We start from the raw sequence: 22,868 nt of genomic DNA on the forward strand, positions 1-22,868 counted from the left end.
CGGGCTTTGACTAGTCACCCTCCGCGGGGGAGGGGGGGGGGAATCCCTAAGATGTGCAGGGTTTGGAAGGGTTTAGAGGAAGCCCCACACGTCTCTGATTTCCCAGCTACCTACGGTCGGGGTTGGTTACCCTTGTCGTTCTGTGTCTTCGTTCCCGCCAGCGTTCTGGTTGTGGCATTAAATTTCGGATTTATCTTCTCAGGCACTTCCTCCTGAAATCTCCAAGACTCTATCCTTTGCAGAGGGTCGTGCTCTTGGTGTGAGGTGGGTATGGATCCCTCCCTTTGTACCCCTTTTCTTGTTTCTTTAGGAAAATGCATTCTTCCTTTCTCTTCTACAATCACGGGGGTGTGTGGAGTTCCAGAAGTAAGCCGTTCTGGCATAATGCGAGGTGTTTCATCAGTCATAGTTCTAAAATTTTCCCTCCCCTGCCATCCCTACCCCCAAGTTACTAGTTCAATTCTTAAATAATGAACATTGACTATAATGAGTGCATTTGCTCACTAAATTTTAGTTTTAAACCAAATGCATGTAAGTGAAAAGATCTCCACCCGTATGCATGCTTTAAAGACTTGTTCCTTCTTCCTAGAATGATCTCTCTTCAGGCTGGCCATTCTGGAGGAAAATTCTTTCCTTGGAGCACTCTGCTTCTATACTAGTTACTCAATGACACATCCTTTTCACTAGATCTGCAGGGACCTCTGGGCCTCTCCCACACATATCGATAAGAACTGTCCAAGCCTAGGACAGTAGGCAGGTGTGTGTATGTGTGTGGGAGGGAGACAAATAAAAAAACTGACATAGAGGGGGCACATCAAGATGCATTGTGCTCCTAAATTGACATATTGAATTGAAACCCCTTTGTTCAACTCCTTCAAGATAGTTGGGTGAGGGTGGCTCACACCTGTAATCCTAGCTATACAGGAAGCTGAGATCTGAGGATTATGATTCAAAGCCAGCCCAGTCCGGAAAGTCTGCGAGACTCTTATCTCCAATAAACTCCCAAAACCTCGGAAGTGGAGCTGTGGCTCCAGTGGTAAAGTACTAGCCTCGAGCACAAAAGCTCAAAGACAGTGCCCAGGTCCACAGAGAGAGAGATGGGAAGGAGAGAGAGAGAGGGAGGGAGGAGGGAGAGAGACCGACAGAGACAGAAAGACAGACAAGAGACAGAGAGGGAGAGGGAGAGAGGGAAGGAGGGAGAGAGAGAGAGCAGGAGGGAGAGAAAATATGAGAGAATGATATGTGGATTTAGAGCAGTTTCTTCTCCACTGCCAGGCAGAACACCAGTTGAATCTGGAGGATCTGCCAAGCACTAAGCCAGAGGGAAATCTGAGGGGAGATGTATATAATATTCAGTCTAGAAGGCTAAAGGTGCCAACTTTTATTTCAGTGTTGGTGGACCCCCCACAAACGCTGCAATTCTAGAACTCTGAATCTCATCCCTAAGTGAGTCCTGTCCCAAATCACTTCAACTCCCTCACTTCCGAATAGCCCCCCGCTCTTCAGCTCGCCGGGTCCCGCCTCATTATACAGCCTTATGGTCCTTCAACCAGCCGGGGCCCCACGCCCCTCGCTTCCCACACTCCGGGGCCGGCTCTCCTCCCCCTCCCCCTTTCACTCCTTGTCCTTCCGGGAGCCTCGTGTCGGGGTCTTGGCCCGGCGGCGTCCAGGGGCAGAAAGGGGCGGGACCGTGTCCTATCCCTCCTACCCCGGCGTGGCAGTATATAAAGATCCAGGCAGGCAGGGACCCGGTCCACGCCAGGGTCCGGAGGAACAATGGTTACCCGGGATCGAGCTGAGAATAGGGACGGCCCCAAGGTGAGGGGTGGGAGGGGAGGGAGCAGAGGTCCCTGTCCCAGGACCTGGGCCCTGACACCGGGGTGGGGAAGGGTTGTCAGGGGGTGAACCTGGACGAGCAGGATCATGGGGGGGGGGGGGGGTCTAGGCAGCCTGGAGTTGGTGAGGAAGCTGCAAAGTAGGAAGAAAAGGGCAGAGTCCGAGCAGGCCTCGCGTGGGCGGCGGAAGCAGGGGCCCTGGGTTGAGTAACCGGGGTCAGCACCTTTGGGCTTGGAGGGGGGCCAAGCGCCAGGAGGATGGGTCCTCGGCGCGCTCGGGCTGTAAGCCAGTCTCGCGGAGAAGACCCTAAGGCATTGGTTTCGGGGTGGTGGTGGTGGTGGTCTGAGACTCGGACCTCTGAGAGCTGTGGGAGATTTTTAGGGGAGCCCACGGAGAAGGGGTGTCCGCCTAGACGAGTTTGAGGGAGAAGAAGCGGAGCGGTCGAGCCGGGCCTCTCCTTTTCTACACGCAGGGCTGCCAACTCTGAGCCTGGCCCCCGTCCTGCCCACTTGCCTAGGTTCCAAGAGGGACCCCAAGTTCTCTGCTGGGACAGGGAGAGGGAAGGAGGAAGGACGAGAGACAGGAGAGACAGCGAGAGGAGAATGTAACAGATCGGAGAGAGGGGAGGAGATTCCCCCCCCCCCCCCCCCACCGATCCTAGGTCTTGAGGATGGGGAGCAGAGAGGGATCGAATGGGCCGGGCCCTAGGCAAGTCTTGGGGCACAGATGCGAAGGGGTTGTCCCAGCGTGGGATCGGGGCGCCGGCGCGGCCGCGCTGAGTCTCGGTGGGGTCGGCCTGCGCCCCCTTTCCCACTGGTCACAGATGCTGAAGCCGCTGGTGGAGAAGCGGCGCCGGGACCGCATCAACCGCAGCCTGGAAGAGCTGAGGCTGCTGCTGCTGGAGCGGACCCGGGACCAGGTCAGTCCCTCCTCCAGCCCCGGACCCCCAAGCATCCTGTTCCCGCGTCTCGGAGCTTCCCTTTTGGGGTGGAGGAACAATACATCGGGGTGACAACCCTGGCCCCAAGGCGCCGACTTCCTGTCGCATCCCTGGAATCTCATCCTAGACCCCTTTAGCTCTCAGATCTTCATTCTCCCGCGGGTCTGCACGTTTCCCATCTGGTTCTATAAATGTCGCTCCCAGAGTGGGTCGAGCTCACCCTTTGGGTCTCTTTAAGTGTCCCCTTTCCGTCCCCTAAGTCGTCGCCTCCCCTGTCCCCAATCAGCTTCAGTGTTGCCGGTGTTTTTCCCTCCCTGGGCTCCACGTTGAGTTTTGGTTCCATCCTGTAGGGTTGGGCAGTTGCGTCTCGGTGGTGATGGTGGGGGGACAGGACCTTTCTGGTCATCTCACTCCACGTGCGCGCAAGTGCGTTCCGGGGGCACCCCCAGCTCCCGTGCCCGCCCCTCCCTTCTTCCCCCTGCCACTTTCCCCCTCTCTCCCCACCCCTTTCTGTCTCTGCGCCCTCCCCTCCCGCCTGTAGAACCTCCGGAACCCGAAGCTAGAGAAAGCTGAGATACTGGAGTTCGCCGTGGGCTACTTGAGGGAGCGAAGCCGGGTGGAGCCCCCGGGTACAACGCGGCGGTGGGGCTGCGGAGGGAGGGCGCGAGGGAGGGGGACCCTCGGAGGATGGGGCCCGGGAGGCTAGGGCGGACCCCGCGGTGGGGGGGCGGGTTTGGGGGCGGGCAAGCTGGGCTCCCAGGCTTGGGTAATAACACCTGCGCGTGTCTGTCTCTGTGTCTCCCTCGTTTCCCCCCCCTCGATCCATCCATCCGGCTTCCTGCCTCTGTTTGACCTCGGTAATCTCCGCGCCCCGCCCCTTCCCTCACCCCTGCTGGGGCCCTACCCTGCCCACCGGTCGTCCCCGCTGGCTGCACCCGCCGCGGCGGCTCCAGGGGTTCCCCGGTTCCCAGCCCAGGACGCCGAGGCGCTCGCCAGCTGCTACTTATCCGGCTTCCGCGAGTGCCTGCTTCGCTTGGCGGCCTTTGCGCAAGACGCCAGCCCGGCCGCCCGCGCCCAGCTTTACTCCGCGCTGCAAGGCTATCTGCGCCCCAAACCGCCCCGGCCCGAGCCGCTAGATCTGAGGCCTCCAGTGCCGCGCCCAACGCTGGACCCCGCCGCACCAAGCCCTGGCCAGGCGCTGCAGCAGCGCCCCCCAGTGCACCAGGGCCCCCCTAGCCCGCGCTGCGCGTGGTCCCCAACCCACTGCTCCCCCCGCGCCCGGGATTCCGGCGCGCCAGCGCCCCTCACCGGACTGCTGCCGCCGCCACCTCCGCCTTACAGACAAGACGGGGCGCCCAAGGCCCCGCCTCTCCCTCCGCCCGCTTTCTGGAGACCTTGGCCCTGAGCTTTGAGCTTTGGAGGGACGGGGGCAGAGGCTGGGGGAGGGGTAGAGACTCCAGCCCGAGGGCGGCGGAGGGACCCGGGCGTGAGGGCGAGGTGTTGGGGAGGGCGGCGGGGCGCGCGGGCTCAGCGCGCGGGTGAGATGTGGTCTATATTAGAGTATCTATATAAATATATATATCCCTGGTTCCTGTCCCTTTTCCCTACGCCACGACCCTGTGTCTAGGATTGTACCCTCTACCCCAGGCCAGTCCCAGTCCCTTCCCGAGTCCCTAGTGCATGGAATAAAGTGGTTATTCAATCCCCGTGTGTCCCCGAGCAAGGGGCCTGCCTTTATCTCGGCGTCCACGCCCACTTTCCTTTCCCTTCTATCTCCCACCGCAGTCCCGCACCCCACGGCCCTAATCTTGGGGCATACAGGTAAGTAACGAGGAGAGAGCAGAGCGGAGGTGAAGCAGAGTTGTAAGCCTTGGAGATAGGGATCGGGAGAAGGGAGGAGGTTCTTTTACACCAAAGCCATTGAAAGGAAAAACGGAAATAAAATCGACTCTGGTGGGATTCGAACCCACAACCTTTGAATTGCTCTTTCGTCTCTAGAAGTCCAATGCGCTATCCATTGCGCCACAGAGCCACCTGGTGGGCCGCGGCGTCTCTAAGCTTACTGGTACTAGCCTGGAAAAGGGGCAGGGCGGAGGAGTGTTTGCGTGGAAATTGGGCGGGGCGTACCCGGAGCGCCAGATTAGGGTCTCAGGGGCCCTCCGGGAAGTAAAGCAGGTGTGAGCCAGGTGGAAGTGAGAGTTGGCGAGGAAGGAGAGCACCTGATCCCGAGCTGGCGAGCGAGCGCAAAGCTCCGGCTGCCCACGTGGGGGGTGCTACCGGGTCTGGCGCACGCCGCTTCCGGATACGATCTCATCCAATAAACCTGTTTTGTTGAAGATGTCTGTGTGCTTCTACTTCCTTGGGCTGGTTTCTTGTGACTTTGGTTACTGCGCAGTTTCGGGTCTCGATGTTTTTCTATTCGTGTATATAGAAAGTATACAAAAATATGAGTAGAAACTCAATTAATATCCCTACGCTAACTTCTAGCTTCTACTCTCTTAGGAAGAGAGCAGGGACAAGCGCTCTGCATGCAGGTAGCGTGGCCGAGCGGTCTAAGGCGCTGGATTTAGGCTCCAGTCTCTCCGGAGGCGTGGGTTCGAATCCCACCGCTGCCAGGGCCAGAGTTTTCCTCCTGAGCAAAGTTACTCTAATTGCTGTCCAGGTTCTACCTGCGATTTGTATGAACAGGACTCTTAGTTTTAAGAGATCGTAGTGTGTGTATTTGCGTATGAGTTCCAAACGGAAACAAACGTAGAGCTGCTGGGGTGCGAGTAACAATCGAAACGGGCTTTAGCGTAATTTTCATGCCTAATTCCATTTTATACACGTCTACAAATTTTTATCTTTCACAGTTCTCCCCCAGGGTCTGCTATAAGCTCCATCAACCCATGCCCAGTATAAAAATATGGAAGGATTGTATCCTAGTTTTTGATTCTTTTGATCATATCCTCTGATGTTATTAGAGAACAGTAATATATAAAATAAAAAAATGTTATTGGCTATAAACAAAAGCTAAGGTTCCACCGAGATTTGAACTCGGATCGCTGGATTCAGAGTCCAGAGTGCTAACCATTACACCATGGAACCCGATGCTTGCTACAGCTTTCGGCAATTCTATACATTACTGTATGTATGTCTTCCTTTTCATGCACCCTCCCCCCCCCCCCATATTTCTTCATTCCAGAAAACAGAACAACCGCTGCTGTATGTTTTAGGCACCATTACTAAACTCCTGAAATATGAATTTTTATTATTATCTGCTAAGGCGGGATGTTATACAAAAGATCAGAATTCGTTCAAATACTAATTTTAAAATACTACAAGTTAAAATACTATTGGATTAAGCAAATCGTTATCAAGTTTAGCCTATGTTTACTCTTTAGTATGGCTAGCAGAAAAATTAGTCTAGTGTCTATCACTCCTAGTGTTTTTCTCAACTGTCATTCCTTCTTTTCGAAACTACGTCCCCAGTGTAATCCAACTTGCTTTAAAACAAGAGGACTGCCTGTTGTTGCTGCTCAAAGGAAAAGCTTTACCGCCCGAACAGGGACTTGAACCCTGGACCCTCAGATTAAAAGTCTGATGCTCTACCGACTGAGCTATCCGGGCTCTGGAAAAACGGGCTCTCTCTTTTCCCAAAAAAAGAGGTTTGCGTACGGCCACGTAGCTTCTCGGAACCGAGAACGAAGTGTGTCCGCCGGAAGATACTGCGTTGACAAACACTCACAGGGAAGCGGGTGAAACTGGCCGCGTTTTCCCGGCAGGCTGGAGTCCTGCGGTGCCGCATGTCGCCACAGGGGGCCGCTGCGGCCCACGAGCCGAGACAGTCCTCCCAGGCCCCCGAGACCCAGATCCCGGAGTCTGGCATCGGGGCTCCTGCCCACGGTCCTGTAGCTTCAGCCAGGACCGATAGCGGAGAGAATGCCCCGTGGGGCCTCCTGATCCTCTATGTGGGACTCTGCTTTGTTCATCTGATCGGCCCTAGTCCTAGGAAGAAACTGATTTGGGAGAACCAAACTCGGGGCAATCTGGGCGTGTGGAGGGGGTGCGTGTGTGTGTGTGTGTGGGGTGGTGGTGGTGGTGATTTGTTCTTTACCGTCCTACCTGAGCTGGGATGCAGGTGTGGCTCACCTGTGGCTCTGGTCATGTGTGATCTATGACCAGATTCTGCAGCTCTTCTCTGTAGAGTGTGACTGACACGCATGAGTCATAGGAATTCAATGCTCTGTGCTGTTCTGATTGGGAAGCAGTAGGAAAGGGTCTGGGGCAATTGAGGAAGGGGTGAGCAAGAGCCCCTTGGCATCAGTTAGGCCTCTTGTCAGGCAGAAGACAGTGTCCCCATTACACAGGCGTCACCTCTCTTCATTTGGTCCCTCCCTGCCTCCTCACTGGATCCACATTCCCGATACTCATCTGGGTGAGCCACCCAGAGGGACCGGCTGTGTCAGAGGCAGGCAAGCAGGTATTAGGCTGCCAGTCAGACTGTGGGCGGAGGAGAGAAGAAGCCCTAGCCCGGAGTTCTGGAAAGAGAGAAGAAAGGAGAGAGAAGAGAGAAAGAGAGAGAGAGAGAGAGAGGGGCCAGGGGCATCCTAAAGGCAGTTGTCCTCAGACATACCGTCTCCTGGCCCTCCACCAAGCAGCTTGTCGGGCTTGTCACTCACCAACTCCAGGCCAGCAGCTGCTGTGTGTCCCGTGTGGGTCCCATCATGGCAGTGTACAGCCTCTGTGTGACTACCGGTTCCTACCTGAAAGCTGGCACAATGGACAACATCTATGCCACGCTGGTGGGCACGTGTGGTGAGAGTCCCAAGCAGCGGCTGGATCGAGTGGGCAGGGACTTCACCAAGGGATCGGTGAGTACCCAAAAGTGACAGGCAGGACCTCTGAGGGGCAGGACACACAGGCAGGGGATCCCGAAAGAGAGGAGAGTCATCCAAGCCGATTCATCACATCCTGCCAAACTTATGAGGTGTGCTGTGACCTTTCACCAGGCCTTTGTGGTCCCTGCCTTTTCTAAGGGTGATAAACCTACCTAGGCAGGGCTGTGCAGGGGCAACTTCAGGAGTTCAGCTGGCTTCTTGGTTCCTCCCATTGTTGGTGGTAGGCTGGTCTAGTTGCTTCCTCACTAAGCCTGGGTTTCCTCTTCTCTGGAGGGGATCTGTTCGCCTTTTTCACCTGCCCCTAGGGTCGTTTGCTGATGTCCTACACAGGGTGCTCTGCTGGCCCAGGAGGCCAGGAAATTCCAATTGCCATTTCCATTCACATATTTGGGGTGGCACCTGGAAGAATGATCGCCTTGTTATTCATACAATGGGCCCACATGGGTTAGCTGCTGCAAAAGCTGAAGCATCAGTGCACCTTGCATGGCCTCTGATGGCTTCTTGCTTCTCACCTGCTTGCTCTCCTGGTTGTTCCAGGTAAAGAAATACAAGGTGCGCTGCACAGCCGAGCTGGGAGAACTCCTGTTGCTACGCTTAGACAAGGAGCGCTATGCATTCTTCGGCAAAGATTCCTGGTACTGCAGCCACATTACAGTCACTACACCCGATGGCAATATTGTCCCCTTTCCCTGCTATCAGTGGATTGATGGCTACTGCACCATGGAGCTGCGGCCAGGAGCAGGTGGGCCAGGGGAAAGGGCTGTTTGTAGAGAGGGCTTTTTGAATGGGGTGAGGGGGGCGGATAGGGTGAGTCTCACAGAGGCCAGGGTGTAGAGAATAGGGTTACTTTCTGGAAATGGTGCCACTAAAGCCTGAAACTCCAGGCAGCATTTACTTCTCGGAAAGCCCTGCAGATGAGCACAGTTTTGCAATACGCTGACATACCAAACCATCTGCTTTCCACAGTCTCCCTCTGTCCTAACCCTGGAGTAAATTCTTCTGGGGCCCATAGGAGGATCAACCTACATGCAAGCAGGATTTCAGTGGGTGGAAAAACCTTGAATATTTAGCCACTTGGGCTGGACAAGCCCTGCCAAGTCTTGTCCCTTATTGCAGGCCCTGTCAGTTTTTTGTCGGTCATGGGGCTTGAACTCTGGGCCTGGGCGCTGTCCCTCAGCTCTTCAGCTCAAGGCGAGCGCTCTACCACTTGAGCTACACTTCCAGTTTTCTAGTGGTTTATTGGAGATAGGAGTCTCACGGTCTTTCCTGCCTGGGCTGGCTTTGAACCGTGATCCTTAGATCTCAGCCTCCTGAGTAGCTAGGATTACCGGCGCTACCGGCGCCCAGCTTTCTGGCTTTTCTTGAGTGTGCAATTCTAGAAGTTGAACTCACAGCCTGGTGTTGTCGCTTTTTCTCTCTCAAGGACTGGTAGTCTAGTACTTAAGCTACAGCTCCACTTCTAGCTTATTGGGTCGTTAATTGTTTTTTTTTTTTTTGGGTCCGGTTGTGGGGTCTGAGCTCTGGGTCTGGGCGCTGTCCCTCAGCTCTTCAGCTCAAGACTAGTGCTCTACCACTTGAGTCACAGCGCCACTTCCAGCTTTTTTCTTTTTGCTTATGTGGTGCTGAGGAATTGAACCCAGGTCCTCAAGCATGCAAGGCAAGTGCTCTACCACTGAGCCACCTTCCCAGCCCTTGGGTCGTTAATTGGGGATGAGAGTCCTATGGACTTTTGTGCCTGAGTTGGCTTTTGAACTAACATCTTTGATCTCAGCCCTCCAAATAGCTAGGATTATAGGCGTGAGCCACTGGTACCTTGCTCACTTTGACTTTTTTTTAGGCCCTAGGAGGTGAGTTAAGATCTCTTACTGAGCCGGGCGCTGGTGGCTCACGCCTTTAATCCTAGCTACTCAGGAGGCTGAGATCTGAGGATCGCGGTTCAAAGCCAGCCCGGGCAGGAGAGACCGTGAGACCGTGAGACTCCTATCTCCAGTAAACCACCAGAAAACTGGAAGTGGCACTGTAGCTCAAGTGGTAGAGCGCTCGCCTTGAGCTGAAGAGCTAAGGGACAACGCCCAGGCCCAGAGTTCAAGCCCCATGACCGACCAAAAAAAAAAAAAAGATCTCTTACTGATATGAGTGTCTTTTCAAGGATACTAGGCCTGAGCACCTGGTTCTTTCTGTCTGTGTGTTGAGATGAGTATCAGGGATAAAAGATGGACATTCTGGGTCAACATGAAGCAAGAAAAACATTACCCCACAGTCAATAGTGGGCTTCCAATTGATTTCACTATCAACCCCCATTGGTTATCACAGTATACCAGTATCTTCACAAAGTACATGCCAGTCCTGGGGCTTGAACTCAGGACCTGAGCATTGTTCCTGAGCTTCTTTTGCTCAAGGCTAGCACTCTACCATGTAAGCCACAGTGCCACTTCTGGCATTTTCTGTTATAGCATATATAAATACATACATATATATATATATATACATATACATATATATATATATAATGTTTTCATCATTGTTCATCAGTTGTTATCATCACTGTGGAGTTTCTTTGTGTGTGTGTCTGTGTGTGTGTGCAGTACTGGGGCTTGAACTCGGTGTCTTAATGCTGTCTCTTAGCTTTTTTGATCAGTGAAGGCACTCTGCCATTTGAGACACACTTTCACTTATGTCTTTTTTTTTTTTTAATGGAGATAAGAGTCTCTTGGATTTTTCTTCCAGGGCTGTCTTTGAACTGTGACTCTCCAGGATTTCAGGCCTGAGCCACCAACAAAATCTGTGGTGAATGCACAAAGGACTTGGGGGGACCCCTCAGGCAGCTCAAGTGGAAATGAATATGGTTTAAGCTCAAGGGCTAGAGAGTTCAGGCAATATTTGCCCAAAGGGAGATTATTTGAAAAGAGATTGATATGAAGCTTAATTTTCATTTCCCACAGCAAGAACCATTTGCCACGACTCTCTTCCTCTCCTTCTGGAGCACAGGAAACGGGAAATCCGGTCCCGACAAGAATGCTATCGGTGAGGATGGTGGAATTGGACTTCTTTTCTTCTTTTGCCATCTTAGTTCTGTCCCCAGTCTTAGGCTGTTCCTCGGGCCTCAGTTCCAACCTTGGGGAACTCAGTTCCAACCTGATCAGAGTTATCTGATCAGGACTTGTTTTGTTTTGTTTTTGTTTTTTCGGTCCTGGGGCTTGAACTTTGGGCCTGGCTGGGCTCTATCTCTGAGCTCCTTTTTACTCAAGGCTAGTGTTCTACCACTTGAGCCACAGTGCCACTTCTGGCTTTTTCTGAATAGTTTATTGGAGATCAGAGTCTCATAGACTTTCCTGCTCGGGCTGGCTTTGAACCGCAATCCTCCTCTCAGCATCCTCAGTAGTTAGGATTACTGGTGTGAGCCACTGACGTTTGGCTGGGACTCTCTTTTAAACCCAATCTCTTCTAATACTGATCCTGTGTCTGGACCCCAAATACCAGTATCAGTGATTATCCCAGGCTGGGGATGTAGTTGTAACTCAATGATAGAGCACTTGATCTCCAACACCAAAACCCAAACAACAACAACTACATGATCTGCAGGTGTGGCTAAAGTGGCACAAACCTAGGAAGTATGAGGGCCTGAGTTCAAACTCTGGTATCAGGAAAAAAAAAAATCCAAGAATTATGCCAATATTTATGCCATCTCCAACTGTTTTGAATATAACCTAGTTCTCAATCTCAACATAAAAAATGACCCTAGTATTTATGTTGTTCTCAAATGCTACCCTGGGGTTTGAGGATGTAGCTAGTACTTAGCATGCACAGAGCTCTAGATTTGATTCCCAGCATGAGAGAAAGGTGGGGGGGGCGTGGAGAGGGAGAAGGAGAGAAGTGACTATCTTGATCTGATGTCCAATGCCTTCATGGAGAAGATCCAATTGTTGTCACCTACAGGGAAGTAAGTTTCAATCTGTAATTAATTTTTTTTGGGGGGGGGTCTGGTCGTGGGGCCTGAACTCTGGGCCTGGGCGCTGTCCCTCAGCTCTTCAGCTCAAGGCTAGCGCTCTACCACTTGAGCCACAGTGCCACTTCCAGCTTTTCTTTTTGCTTATGTGGGGCTGAGGAATTGAACCCAGGGCCTCTGGCATGCAAGGCAAGCGCTCTACCACTGAGCCACCTTCCCAGCCCCAATTTTTTTTTTCTTTTTATCCAGTCCTGGGGCTTGAACTAAAAGCCTGGGCACTGTCCCAGTTTCTTTTGCTCAAAGCTAGCACTCTACCACTTGAGCCACAACCCCATTTCCTGCTTTTTCCAGTTTATGTAATATTAAGGAACTGAACCTAGGGCTTCTGTAGTTAATTTTTTTTTTTTTTGGTCGGTCGTGGGGCTTGAACTCTGGGCCTGGGCGCTGTCCCTCAGCTCTTCAGCTCAAGGCAAGTGCTCTACCACTTGAGCTACAGCGCCACTTCCGGTTTTCTGGTGGTTTATTGGAGATAGGAGTCTCACAGTCTCTCCTGCCCGGGCTGGCTTTGAACCGCGATCCTCAGATCTCAGCTTCCTGAGTAGCTAGGATTATAGGCGTGAGCCACCAGCGCCCAGCTTTCTGTAGTTAATTTTTAAAAATCAAAGGCGTCTGAGCTGGGCAGTGGTGGCTCATGCCTATAATCATAGTTACTCAGGAGGCTGAGACTTGAGGATCATGGTTCAAAACCAGCCTGGGCAGGAAAGTCCATAGACCCTTTTTTTTTCTGCCAGTCTTCATGCCTGAACTCTGGGCCTGGGCGCTGTCCCTCAGCTCTTCAGTTGAAGGCTAGCACTCTATACCACTTGAGCCACAGTGGTACTTCCAGCTTTTTCTGCTTATGTGGTACTGAGGAATTGAACTCAGGGCCTCATGCATGCAAGGCAAGCCCTCTACCACTGAGCAACCTTCGCAGCCCATAAGAGTCCATAGACTCTTATCCCCAATTAAGTACCAAAAAGCCAGAAGTAGAGCTGTGGTAGAGTGTTAGCCTTGAGCAAAAAGCTCAGGGACAGCCAGGTGCTGGTGGCTCATGGCTGTAATTCTAGCTGCTCAGGAGGCTGAGATCTGAGGATTGCAGTTCAAAGCCAGCCTGGGCAGGAAAGTCCATGAGACTTTTTTTTTTTTTGTCAGATGTGGGGCCTGAACTCTGGGCCTGGGCACTGTCCCTCAGCTCTTCAGCTCAAGGCTAGCGTTCTACCACTTGAGCCATAGCACCACTTCCAGCTTTTTCTATTTATGTGGTGCTGAGGAATCAAACCCAGGGCCTGGCTTTTTTTGTTTATGTGGTGCTGAGGAATCAAACCCAGGGCCTCATGAATGCGAGGCAAGCGCTTTACCACTGAGCCACCTTCCCAGCCCCCATGAGACTCTTTATCTTCAATTAACCACCAGAAAACTGGAAGTGGTGCTGTGGCTCAAGTAGTAGAGTGCTATCCTTAAGCTGAAGAGCTCAGGGACAACACCTAGGCCCTGAGTTCAAGACCCAGGCCTGGCACACACAACACAAAGATCTAAGGCTTTTGTTTATTCCAAGCTTGGAGGAGCAGTACTAGGAATTGAATTCGGGATCTCATACTTTAAGTACTTTACCAATTGAACCACACTTCAGTGCCTTTTTGCATTGCTTATTATTTATTTTTTTTGGTGCTAGGGTCTTGTACTCTTGTTTGGCTTTTTTTTTGTTTTTTTTTTGGTCTGGTCGTGGGGCTTGAACTCTGGGCCTGGGCACTGTCCCTCAGCTCTTCAGATCAAGGCTAGCGCTCTACCACTTAAGCCACAGTGCCACTTCCGGCTTTTTTCTTTTTTCTTTTTCTTTTTTTTTGGGTCTGGTAGTGGGGCCTGAACTCTGGGCCTGGGCGCTGTCCCTCAGCTCTTCAGCTCAAGTCTAGCGCTCTATCACTTGAGCCACAACGCCACTTCCAGCTTTTTTCTTTTTGCTTATGTGGTGCTGAGGAATCGAACCCAGGGCCTCATGCATGCAAGGTAAGCGCTCTACCATTGAGCCACCTTCCCAGCCCTTGTTTGGCTTTTTTTCCCCCCTCAGGGCTGGCACTGTATCATTTGAGCCACAGCTCTACTTCTGGCTTTTTGTTGGTTAGTTGAAGGTAAGAGTCTCACTGACTTTTCTGCGCAGGCTGGCTTTGAACCATGATTCTCATATCTCAGCCTCATAAGTAGCTAGGATTACAGGTGTTAGCCTGATCACATTGGTGTGTGTGTGTGTGTGTGTGTGTGTGTGTGTTGTGTGTACTTCAGCTTGAACTCAGAGTTTGGGGACTGTCCCTTAGTGTTTTTGCTCAAGGCTAGTGCTCTACTTTTGAGCCACAGTTCTATGTCTGGCATTTTGGTAGTTAATTGGAAATGTGAGTCTCACAGACTTTCCTGCCTGGACTGGCTTAGAACCATGATCCTCAGATCTCATCTCCTGAGTAACTAAGATTACAGGCATGAGTTACCAGTCTCTGACTCACATTGTTTTTGTTTTTGTTTTGCCAGTCCTGGGGCCTGAACTCAGTGCTTAAGCACTGTCCTTGGGCTTCTTTTTGTTCAAGGCTAGCACTTTACACACCACTCCCAGATTTTTCTGTGTATGTGGTACTGAGGAATTGAACCCAGGGCTTCATGCATGCTAGGCAAGCACTCTACCACTAAGTCACATTCCCAGCCCAACATCGGTTATTTCTGAGGGAGAATCTCACTTCATGCAAGCAAGCTTAGGCTGCAGTCTTTCTTCTTGTGCTTTCTGGTGTCACTGGGTATGACAGGCACATACTACTGGGTCCAGCCATTGCCTGAGATAGAGGCCTCTGGAACTTTTATGCCTAGACTGGTCTTGATCCCAATCTCTACCTCCCAAGTAGCTAGGATTATAGGCTTGAACTCCAGTGCCTGGCCTTAACCTTCCACTTCTACCTGTTTCTCTGGGCAGTTGGAAGATCTATGCCCCTGGCTTCCCCCGCATGGTGGATGTCAGCAGCTTTGAAGAGATGGAGTCAGACAGGAAATTTGTCTTGACCAAGACAGCGCCTTGTACTGATGAGGAGGGTGACAGGTGAGGAGGTGGAGGGGAGCGATGGCAAGGGTCTGCTGTGAGGGAGGGATACAGCAGCCTGGGAGGAGTCAGGGTCTAGAACAAGTATAGTTTCATTCAAGGGTCAGGAGCAGAGGGGGACCAGGGATGGGTCTGAGGGAATCTAACAGAGAAGAACAGGAGTAAGGAGATTGGAGCTGAAAGGGCAGAAGAGAAAGCAGGAGTGAAGGGGAGACTCTGGGGAGGCCAGGCAAGGGGAGGAATTAAGGGGAATAGAATGCAGGTTCCACTGACTGGTTGTCATCTGTTCTTCTATTCCTCTGTGTCTCCAGCCCTGGGAATCGGTATCTGCCTTGCATGCCCATGAAAATTGATATCCCATCTCTGCTGCACATGGAGCCAAACATCCGCTACTCAGCTACCAAGACGGCCTCACTGATCTTCAATGCCCTCCCTGCGTGAGGCCACTGTCCTCCCTACTCTCCTGCTCACGGTCCCTGATGAACACCTTTCCTCTGTTCCCAAGTGTCTTGCCCTGTTCCCTGTCTCCCCTGTCAAGACCTTCAAGTTTCTCTTTCCTGACTCTGAGTCTCTCTGCCTTCCCTGCTCCTCTCAGGGCAGCACATGGCCCCAGGGACTCCTGACAGGACCCTATTGAGTGAGATAGTGGTGGTTTGCCTTTAAGCCTTAAGAAAGTGAAGTCTAACCACCTCAGCTTAAATCCCAGAACCCATGCTTTCTAGCTGTGTACCCTTGATTCCCCTTTACGCTCTAAGTAATTTCCTTACTCACATTCATCTCTACATCATTGGTTTCTAGGAGAATTAAGTGAGATAGCACCAAGCCACAAAATAATCTCTTGATTAATAATCTTTAGTAGCAGTATTCGTTTCTTTTTCTTTTTGCCAGTCCTGAGGCTTGAACTAAGGGCCTGGATGCTGTCCCTGAACTTCTTTTGCCCAAGGCTAGCACTCTACCACTTGAGCCACAGCTCCACTTTGGGTTTTCTGGTGGTTAACTGGAGATAGGAGTCTCATGGACATTCCTGCCCAGGCTGGCTTTGAACTGCGATCCTCAGATCTCAGCCTCCTGAGTAGCTAGGATTACAAGTATGAGCTACCAACATCCAGCTCCTTCCAGCTTTTTGATGGTTAATTGTAGATAAGAACCTCATGGAGTTTCCTGCTGGGGCTGGCTTCAAACCATGATCTTCAGATCTCAACCTCCTGAGTAGCTAGGATGACAGGCGGGAGTCATTGCCAGCCAACTTCAGGATAATTCTTGAAGGAAAGAACAAATGGAAGAGGCCCAGAGGGATGGCGTGGGCGATCAGGCGTGGCTGTGCTTTGGGGAGTATGCAAACAGCTGAAAGTGGCTCAGGCTTCAGGACAAAAACACATTGTCAGGGCTGGGCAGGGCTGCAGGGCTTGAACATCTAGGTTGATGGAGTTTCATGGACTAGCTAGGCTTGGTAGATGGAGTTTTATACTGAAGGCAGAGGGGGAGCCAGGTAAAGTCTGGGACAATATTGGCACCCCAGAGAAGCCAGGTGCCAAGTGGCTCATGTCTGTAATCTTAGGTGGCTGAGATCCAAGGATCATGGTTTGAAGCCAACCTGGGAGGGAAAGTCTGTGATACTCTTTTTTTTTTTTTTTTTGGGTCCGGTCATGGGGCCTGAACTCTGGGCCTGGGCGCTGTCCCTCAGCTCTTCAGCTCACGGCTAGCGCTCTACCACTTGAGCCACAGCGCCACTTCCGGCTTTTTTCTTTTTGCTTAGGAATTGAACCCAGGGCCTGATGCATGCAAGGCAAGCGCTCTACCACTAAGCCACCTTCCCAGCCCGTCTGTGATACTCTTACTTACAATTAGCCAGCAAAAAAAAAAAAAAAAAAAAAAAGCCTGAAATGGAGGTGTGGCTCATGTGGTAGAGTGGAAAAAGCTAAGTGGTCAGAGCCCAAGTCCTGAGTTCAAGCCTCAGTCCTGGCATAAACAAAACCAATGACCAAACCAATAATACCTCTATCCTCACAAAAAACAAACCTCAGTGAAAGTGGTTTGTTTTGTACCGGGGGCACGTGTATGTAGTTACTCGTCTTGGGATGGTTGCATTTGAACCAGGCACTTCCAGGCTCTGCAGAGCATCCATCGGTCACAAAGACTTTCCCATTATGGGGATTCTACTCTCGAGAATAACCTTACCAGGTCTCTCCAGAGAGAAGGAGCTTCGTGGTCCCCCAAAGCCCATAGCCTCCCTACTCTCATCTTATCCTCTTTATCAGATCTTTGGGCATGAAGATTCGAGGGCTGTTAGACCGCAAGGGCTCCTGGAAGAAGCTGGATGACATTCGGAACATCTTCTGGTGCCACAAGACCTTCACTTCCGGTGGGTGGAGCTAGGCAGCACTTGCCTAGTTTTTATTCTTGCTCAAATCCCTTCAGAGTTGAGAGTCCAGCTCCTGTCCAGTCCTCGCAGAGAGTTCTCTCAGGGATTCAAGTGGGAGGGGCTTGGTTTTCACTAGTGGCATCTGGGTCCCAGTTTTCTCTCAGAAATTCAGGCATTTCCTAGGAGGATAGAGGGAGGCAATATTATGGAGGTAAAGGTAGACATGCTTTGTTTACACAGAAGAGACTCATGATCATTTACAGAGTCCTGATCCTGATTAGGTGCATGGGACTCACTTCTCTACTCCTTATCACCAGGTGTTCAGGACTTTGGGGTCAAAATGGCATAGGTTCAAATCCCTGGATTGCTACTTAAATTGGCAAGTGACCCAACATTGTCTAGCATTCAAATGAACATGTGGTTTTACCTACCTCATAGGTGGCTGGGAGGAAAATGCAAGTCACAGAAATGGGCAAAGGGCTGGGCAGGACAAGGCTCTAGGAAGTACTTTCCAGACCCTCTCTTGTCCCCTAGAGTATGTCACGGAGCACTGGTGTGAGGATTACTTCTTTGGATACCAGTATCTGAATGGCGTCAATCCCGTCATGCTCCATTGCCTCTCCAGCTTGCCAAGCAAGCTGCCTGTCACCAATGACATGGTGGCTTCTCTGCTGGGACCAGACACCTGCCTACAGACAGAGCTAGAGGTGGGTGAGGAGCACAGCAGTGGACTTGATTGGCTGGGTTGCCATTGTGTGTAGAGCATAAGGCCTGTGGACCTCCATCTCTGCAAAGCATTGGCACTCTCTCTTTCCCTCCCTCTTTCCTTCCCACCTCCCTCTGCCCCCCCTCTTTCCCACTCTTCAATAAACCTCTCTTATCTCCAGTAAACTAAAAAGCCGGGAACTAACCGGGCACCAGTGGCTTATGCCTGTGATTCCAGCTTCTCAAGAGGCTAAGACTCGAGGATTGTGGCTCAAAGCCAGCCTGGGCAGGAAAGTCCATGAGATTCTTATCTCCATTAAACTACTCAGAAAAAGCTGGAAGTGGTGCTGTGGCTCAAGTGGTGGAGTGCTAGCCTTGAGCACAGAGAGACTCAGGGACAGAGCTCAGGTCCTGAGTTCAAGCCCCAGGAATCCCCCCCCCCACCAAAAAAAAAAAAAGAACTGGAAGTGGCACTGTAGTTTAAGTGGTAGAAAGTTTACTGTGAGCAAAAAGAAGCTCAGGGATAGCTCTCAGGCTCAGAGTGCAAGCCCCAGGTTCAGCAAACAAGAGTTTCACAGACTTTCCTGTCCAGGCTGGCTTTGAGCCATGATCCTCAGATCTCACTCAGCCTCCCAGTAGCTAAGATTACAGGTTTGAGCCATTGGCACCCAGTTTTCTCTCTCTCTCTCTTTTCTTTTTTTATGCTAGTATTAGGGCTTAAAGTCAGGGCTGGGTGCTATCCTTAGCTTTTTTGCTTAAGGCTGGCACTCTACCACTTGACCCACACTGCTCCTTTTGGCCTTTTGCTAGTTAATTAGAGATAAGAGTCCCATAGACTTTTCTACCTGGGCTGGCTTTGAACCACAATTCTAAGATCTCAGCTTCTTGAGTAGCTAGGATTACAGGTATGAACCACCAGTACCTGGCTTGGCTTGTTTTCTCTCTCTCTCTCTCTCCCTCCCTCCCTCCCTCCCTCCTTCCCTTCCTGCCTTCCTGCCTTCCTGCCTTCCTGCCTGCCTGCCTGCCTGCCTTCCTTCCTGCCTTCCTTCATTGTCTAGCTTGAATTCAGGGCCTGGGTACTGTTCCTGAGCTTTATTGCTTAAGGCTAGTGGTCAGCCACTTTCAGCCACAGTGCCACTTCCGATTTTCTGGGGGTTAATTGGAGATAAGAATCTTACAGATTTTACTGCCCTGGCTAGCTTTGAACTGCGATCCTCATATCTCAGTCTCCTGAGTATCTAGGGTTACAGGTGTGAGCCCCAGTGCCTGGCTCCCCCCCCCCCCCCATGATGTAGCCCAAGATGGCCCCCATACTCATGATCCTCCTACCTCAGCCTCCTAAAAGTTGGGATTACAGGTATTTGTCACTATGCCTGGCTTAGCTCTGCATTTTCAAGGAAAGCAGGTATGAATGAAATTCAGATGGGGCTTCCACCATCCCAGATGTGGAGGCTGAAGAAGGCCGTTGTAGGACAGGCCAATGGGAGGTCAGTCAGATGCATCAAAAAGGATCACAAAGGGCAAGGAACTCTGACAGTGCAGAAATAGTTGATGACTCCGACTCTCTGGGCTCCCTAAGCCCTCAGCCATTCTCCAGAGGCTGGTGTTGTGATTGGTTCTCATTGTGTGTTGATTTTGCTGTGTTGGATACACTAGATCAGATCTAAGAAGAGGATGCCTTTTGAGTTGAGAGAGTGGGCAGGGCTAGGTATGGGGGAGAGGAGGAGGAGCGGCCACTGGCTTGTTAAGCCTAGAGGCCCAGTGAAAGGTTGCACAACAGACTCATCTGGACCTCATTCCGGACATTCTAGGAAGGGTGCGGTACCCAACGTGTGGCATTAGTCCAAGCACCAAGAATTTCTGGGGCTCAAATTGGGGACTTCAACTTCTGGCGGCAGAGGGCCATGAGGCCAAGATCGGAGTGGAGTGTGAACTGGGAAGGCCGCGCTAAGCCTCTGTGTTTCTGCCTTCCTGCAGAAGGGCAACATTTTCCTAGCTGATTACTGGATCCTGGCGGAGGCACCCGTCCATTGTCTGAACGGCCGCCGGCAGTACGTGGCCGCCCCGCTCTGCCTGCTGTGGCTCAACCCGCAGGGGGCGCTGCTGCCCTTGGCCATCCAGGTGAGCCAGGAGGCGGGACGGGGGGGGGAGGGGCAGCGGGGCCTAGGGCGGCGTCGGGGGGGAGGGGCGGGCAGGCAAGCCATTTTACACCCCACATCTTGACACTCAGCTCTGCCAGAACCCTGGTCCGGATAACCCCATCTTTTTGCCCACGGACTCCGAGTGGGACTGGCTGCTGGCCAAGACGTGGGTACGCAACTCTGAGTTCTTGGTGCACGAAAACAACACGCACTTTCTGTGCACGCACTTGTTGTGCGAGGCCTTCTCCATGGCCACGCTGCGTCAGCTGCCGCTTTGCCATCCAATCTACAAGGTCTGTGTGACCCCGGGACGGGGACCGAAGGAGGCGGGGCCTTCTGTGACAGTCGGCTCAAGTGATCTCATTCCGCTCGCAGCTCCTGCTTCCCCACACGCGCTACACGCTGCAAGTGAACACCATCGCGAGGGCCACGCTGCTCAACCCAGAAGGCCTGGTGGACAAGGTGCAAGCCTTCCCGCCTCGGCCCCTAGCCCCGCCCCTGAGCGTGTTTGGCCCCGCCCACAAGATCTGATGACCCGCCCCTCCATTAGGCCCCGCCCCTGCCCTGCGTGGCCCCTCCCACAAACTCTGCTCAGGCTCGGCAGTTCCTGTCTTCCAATTTGCCCCGCCCTTAAATTCTGATCCCCACCAGCCAATCCCATCTGCAAATCCCTCCTGTCAAGGGTCTACTGGCTGGGCAGCCCCACCCCCAAGGAATATCCTCAGCTGGTCCTGCCTGAGGCCAGACTCTCCTCTTTCAGCTTTCAGCTCTTTTATTTATTTGAGACAAGGTCTCTCCACGTTTAGTTCAGGTGATCTGGAACTCACTATAGGGCTTAGGTGGAGATTTTTCCTGTTTCAGCCTTCTGAGTGCTGAGATTACACACATGGACTACCACTCCTAGGTCATTCTTAGAGGTTTCAAAGATCCCAGAACCTCCTAGGCAAGTAGTGGTAGACTCTCAACCCGAGCTGTCCGGATCAGACAGGCTCATATGAGTATTTAACGGGGTGGTAGACCACTTGGTAAAACCGTGTGAGATCTTCCCAGGAAGTCCCTTAGGCTATGGGACAGGGAATAGGCGAGCCCCTCTGTGCTGTGCCCACAGGTCACATCCATCGGAAGGCGTGGCCTCATCTACCTCATGAGCACAGGTCTGGCCCACTTCACCTACACTCATTTCTGCCTTCCGGATAGTCTACGGGCTCGTGGCGTCCTGAATATCCCCAACTACTATTACCGAGACGACGGCCTAAAGATCTGGGCAGCCATTGAAAGGTGCTGGGCAGGATCTGCAGCCCCTCCAGTCTATCAGGATCTCCCTGGCCTTAGGGAAGCGTGAAGCCTTGTGCATATGACAGTTGGGGGATTTGGGGCCCATCCCTCCCGGAGGAACTCAGGGGCTGTCTCCAGTATAGGAAGTTTCCGAGGATAGGAATTGGTGTTGCAGTGCTCTGTGAAATGGATGCGAGCTAGAACCTGGCTGGGTGTCTTGAATACAGCAGAGGAAGGCAAGTGTGATGGGGGTGGGTGGTGGGCGGGGTGGTGGTGTCCAGAGGAGTCAGAGGACCAGGGCTTTTCCAATAGCTCAGAATGACTGAGGCTCCCTCCTCCTGGGTGATGAATGGAGAGAGGAGGACACAGCATGAAGCAGACCTCCTCTGTGCCTTGTCCCCTTAAACTTCTGTGCAGAAGCTGGGTCTAGAACCTCTTGGATCAAGCAGAGGGGACTTAGAGGAAGTCTGGGCACTGAGTTCCAGCCAGATCTTGGGGGGGGTATCTTCACAGACACCCCCTCTCAGAACTCTTAGTGCCTCTTCAAGGTAGAGGTCTTGGTGTCCCGCCAGGCCTGGGCCCAGGTTACTGGAGAAGAACCAGCATCTTTCTCCTGCAGCTTTGTCTCAGAAATCGTGGGCTACTATTACCCCAGCGATGAATCCGTGCAGCAGGACTCTGAGTTGCAGGCCTGGGTCAGCGAGATTTTCACTCAGGCGTTCCTGGGCCGGAAGAACTCAGGTACCAGCTACATAAAAACGCAGACCAGCTACATAAAACTTATGTCACCCCTTTATGGAGCCAACTAATGTCCTTATTCAGGTGAAAATGATTCAAATGTCTCTCCCTGGCCTTTTTATTTTTATTTTGCCAGTTTAGGGCTTGAACTCAGGGCCTGAGCTTCTTTTTGCTCAAAGCTAGCACTCTACCACTTGAGCCACAGTGCCACTTCCGGCTTTTTCTGTTTATGTGGTACTGAGGAATGGAACCCAGGGTTTCATGAATGCAAGGCATTTTGCGACTAAGCTACATTCTCAGCCTCCCCAGGCACACTCCCCCTCCCCCCTCCATAATCCAGTTCTTACTCTGGCTTCCTCCCTTCACTCCATCAATGAATTCATTTTGTTTTCTCTTCATGCTACTATTGGGGCTTGAACTAAGAGGCTGTGTGCTGTCCCTGAGCTTTTTTACTCAAGGCTTGCACTCTACCACTTGAGCTACACTTCTACTTCTGGATTTTTGCTCATTAACTGGAGATAGGAGTCTCAAAAATTTTTCTTCCCAAGCTGCCTTGGAGCCATGATTCTCAGATCTCAGCCTCCCAAGTAGCTAGGATTACAGGTATGAGCTACTGGCTCCTGGTTCAATTTTGTGTGCGTGTGTGTGTTGGTTGTGGGGCTTGAACTCAGAGACTGACAAGTTGTCCCTGAGTTCTTTTGCTCAAGGCTAGTGCTCTTGCACTTTGAGCCACAGCTCCACTACCAGTTTCCTGGTGGATAATTCGAGTCTCATGGACTTTCCTGCCTGGGCTGGCTTTGGCTGGCTTTGAACTGCAATCCTTAGATCTCAGCGTCCTGAGTAGGATTACAAGTGAGAGCCACTGGCGCCTCCAATTCTTCTTCTTCTTCCTCCTCCTCCTCCTCCTCCTCTTCCTCCTCCTCCTCCTCCTCC

At 52.1% G+C, this 22,868-nt stretch overlaps 2 protein-coding genes and 4 non-coding genes across 6 annotated transcripts in view; 3 read left to right on the forward strand and 3 right to left on the reverse strand.

Moving 5' to 3' along the window:
* The first annotated feature begins 1,653 nt into the window (after positions 1 to 1,653).
* Hes7 (hes family bHLH transcription factor 7) lies at positions 1,654 to 4,475 on the forward strand. The gene is made up of 4 exons (XM_042670862.1): positions 1,654 to 1,818; positions 2,660 to 2,755; positions 3,318 to 3,405; positions 3,730 to 4,475. The coding sequence occupies exons 1-4, from the start codon at positions 1,777 to 1,779 to the stop codon at positions 4,179 to 4,181; spliced, it is 678 nt and encodes a 225-aa protein (XP_042526796.1). The 5' UTR covers positions 1,654 to 1,776; the 3' UTR covers positions 4,182 to 4,475.
* A 246-nt stretch (positions 4,476 to 4,721) lies between these two features.
* Trnar-ucu lies at positions 4,722 to 4,808 on the reverse strand. The gene is given in 2 exon segments: positions 4,722 to 4,757; positions 4,772 to 4,808. It is a non-coding gene; the product is annotated as a tRNA-Arg (tRNA).
* A 501-nt stretch (positions 4,809 to 5,309) lies between these two features.
* Positions 5,310 to 5,391, forward strand: Trnal-uag. Its single transcript has one exon. It is a non-coding gene; the product is annotated as a tRNA-Leu (tRNA).
* Positions 5,392 to 5,791: 400 nt separating this feature from the next.
* Positions 5,792 to 5,863, reverse strand: Trnaq-cug. The gene has a single exon. It is a non-coding gene; the product is annotated as a tRNA-Gln (tRNA).
* Positions 5,864 to 6,312: 449 nt separating this feature from the next.
* Trnak-uuu lies at positions 6,313 to 6,385 on the reverse strand. The gene has a single exon. It is a non-coding gene; the product is annotated as a tRNA-Lys (tRNA).
* A 1,076-nt stretch (positions 6,386 to 7,461) lies between these two features.
* Positions 7,462 to 22,868, forward strand: part of Aloxe3 (arachidonate lipoxygenase 3) — a 30,161-nt gene continuing 14,754 nt past the window's right edge. Inside the window, exons 1-12 of the mRNA XM_042670813.1 lie at positions 7,462 to 7,629; positions 8,194 to 8,398; positions 10,599 to 10,680; positions 14,592 to 14,714; positions 15,026 to 15,151; positions 16,973 to 17,076; positions 17,611 to 17,783; positions 19,759 to 19,902; positions 20,012 to 20,215; positions 20,298 to 20,384; positions 21,031 to 21,200; positions 21,817 to 21,938. Of these exons, the coding sequence (XP_042526747.1) occupies positions 7,483 to 7,629; positions 8,194 to 8,398; positions 10,599 to 10,680; positions 14,592 to 14,714; positions 15,026 to 15,151; positions 16,973 to 17,076; positions 17,611 to 17,783; positions 19,759 to 19,902; positions 20,012 to 20,215; positions 20,298 to 20,384; positions 21,031 to 21,200; positions 21,817 to 21,938 (1,687 nt within the window). The 5' untranslated portion in view covers positions 7,462 to 7,482. The remainder of the gene's footprint in view (positions 7,630 to 8,193; positions 8,399 to 10,598; positions 10,681 to 14,591; positions 14,715 to 15,025; positions 15,152 to 16,972; positions 17,077 to 17,610; positions 17,784 to 19,758; positions 19,903 to 20,011; positions 20,216 to 20,297; positions 20,385 to 21,030; positions 21,201 to 21,816; positions 21,939 to 22,868) is intronic.

This window comes from Dipodomys spectabilis, unplaced genomic scaffold, assembly GCF_019054845.1.
Source record: "Dipodomys spectabilis isolate Male_0828 unplaced genomic scaffold, ASM1905484v1 ptg000576l, whole genome shotgun sequence".
NCBI lineage: Eukaryota > Metazoa > Chordata > Mammalia > Rodentia > Heteromyidae > Dipodomys > Dipodomys spectabilis.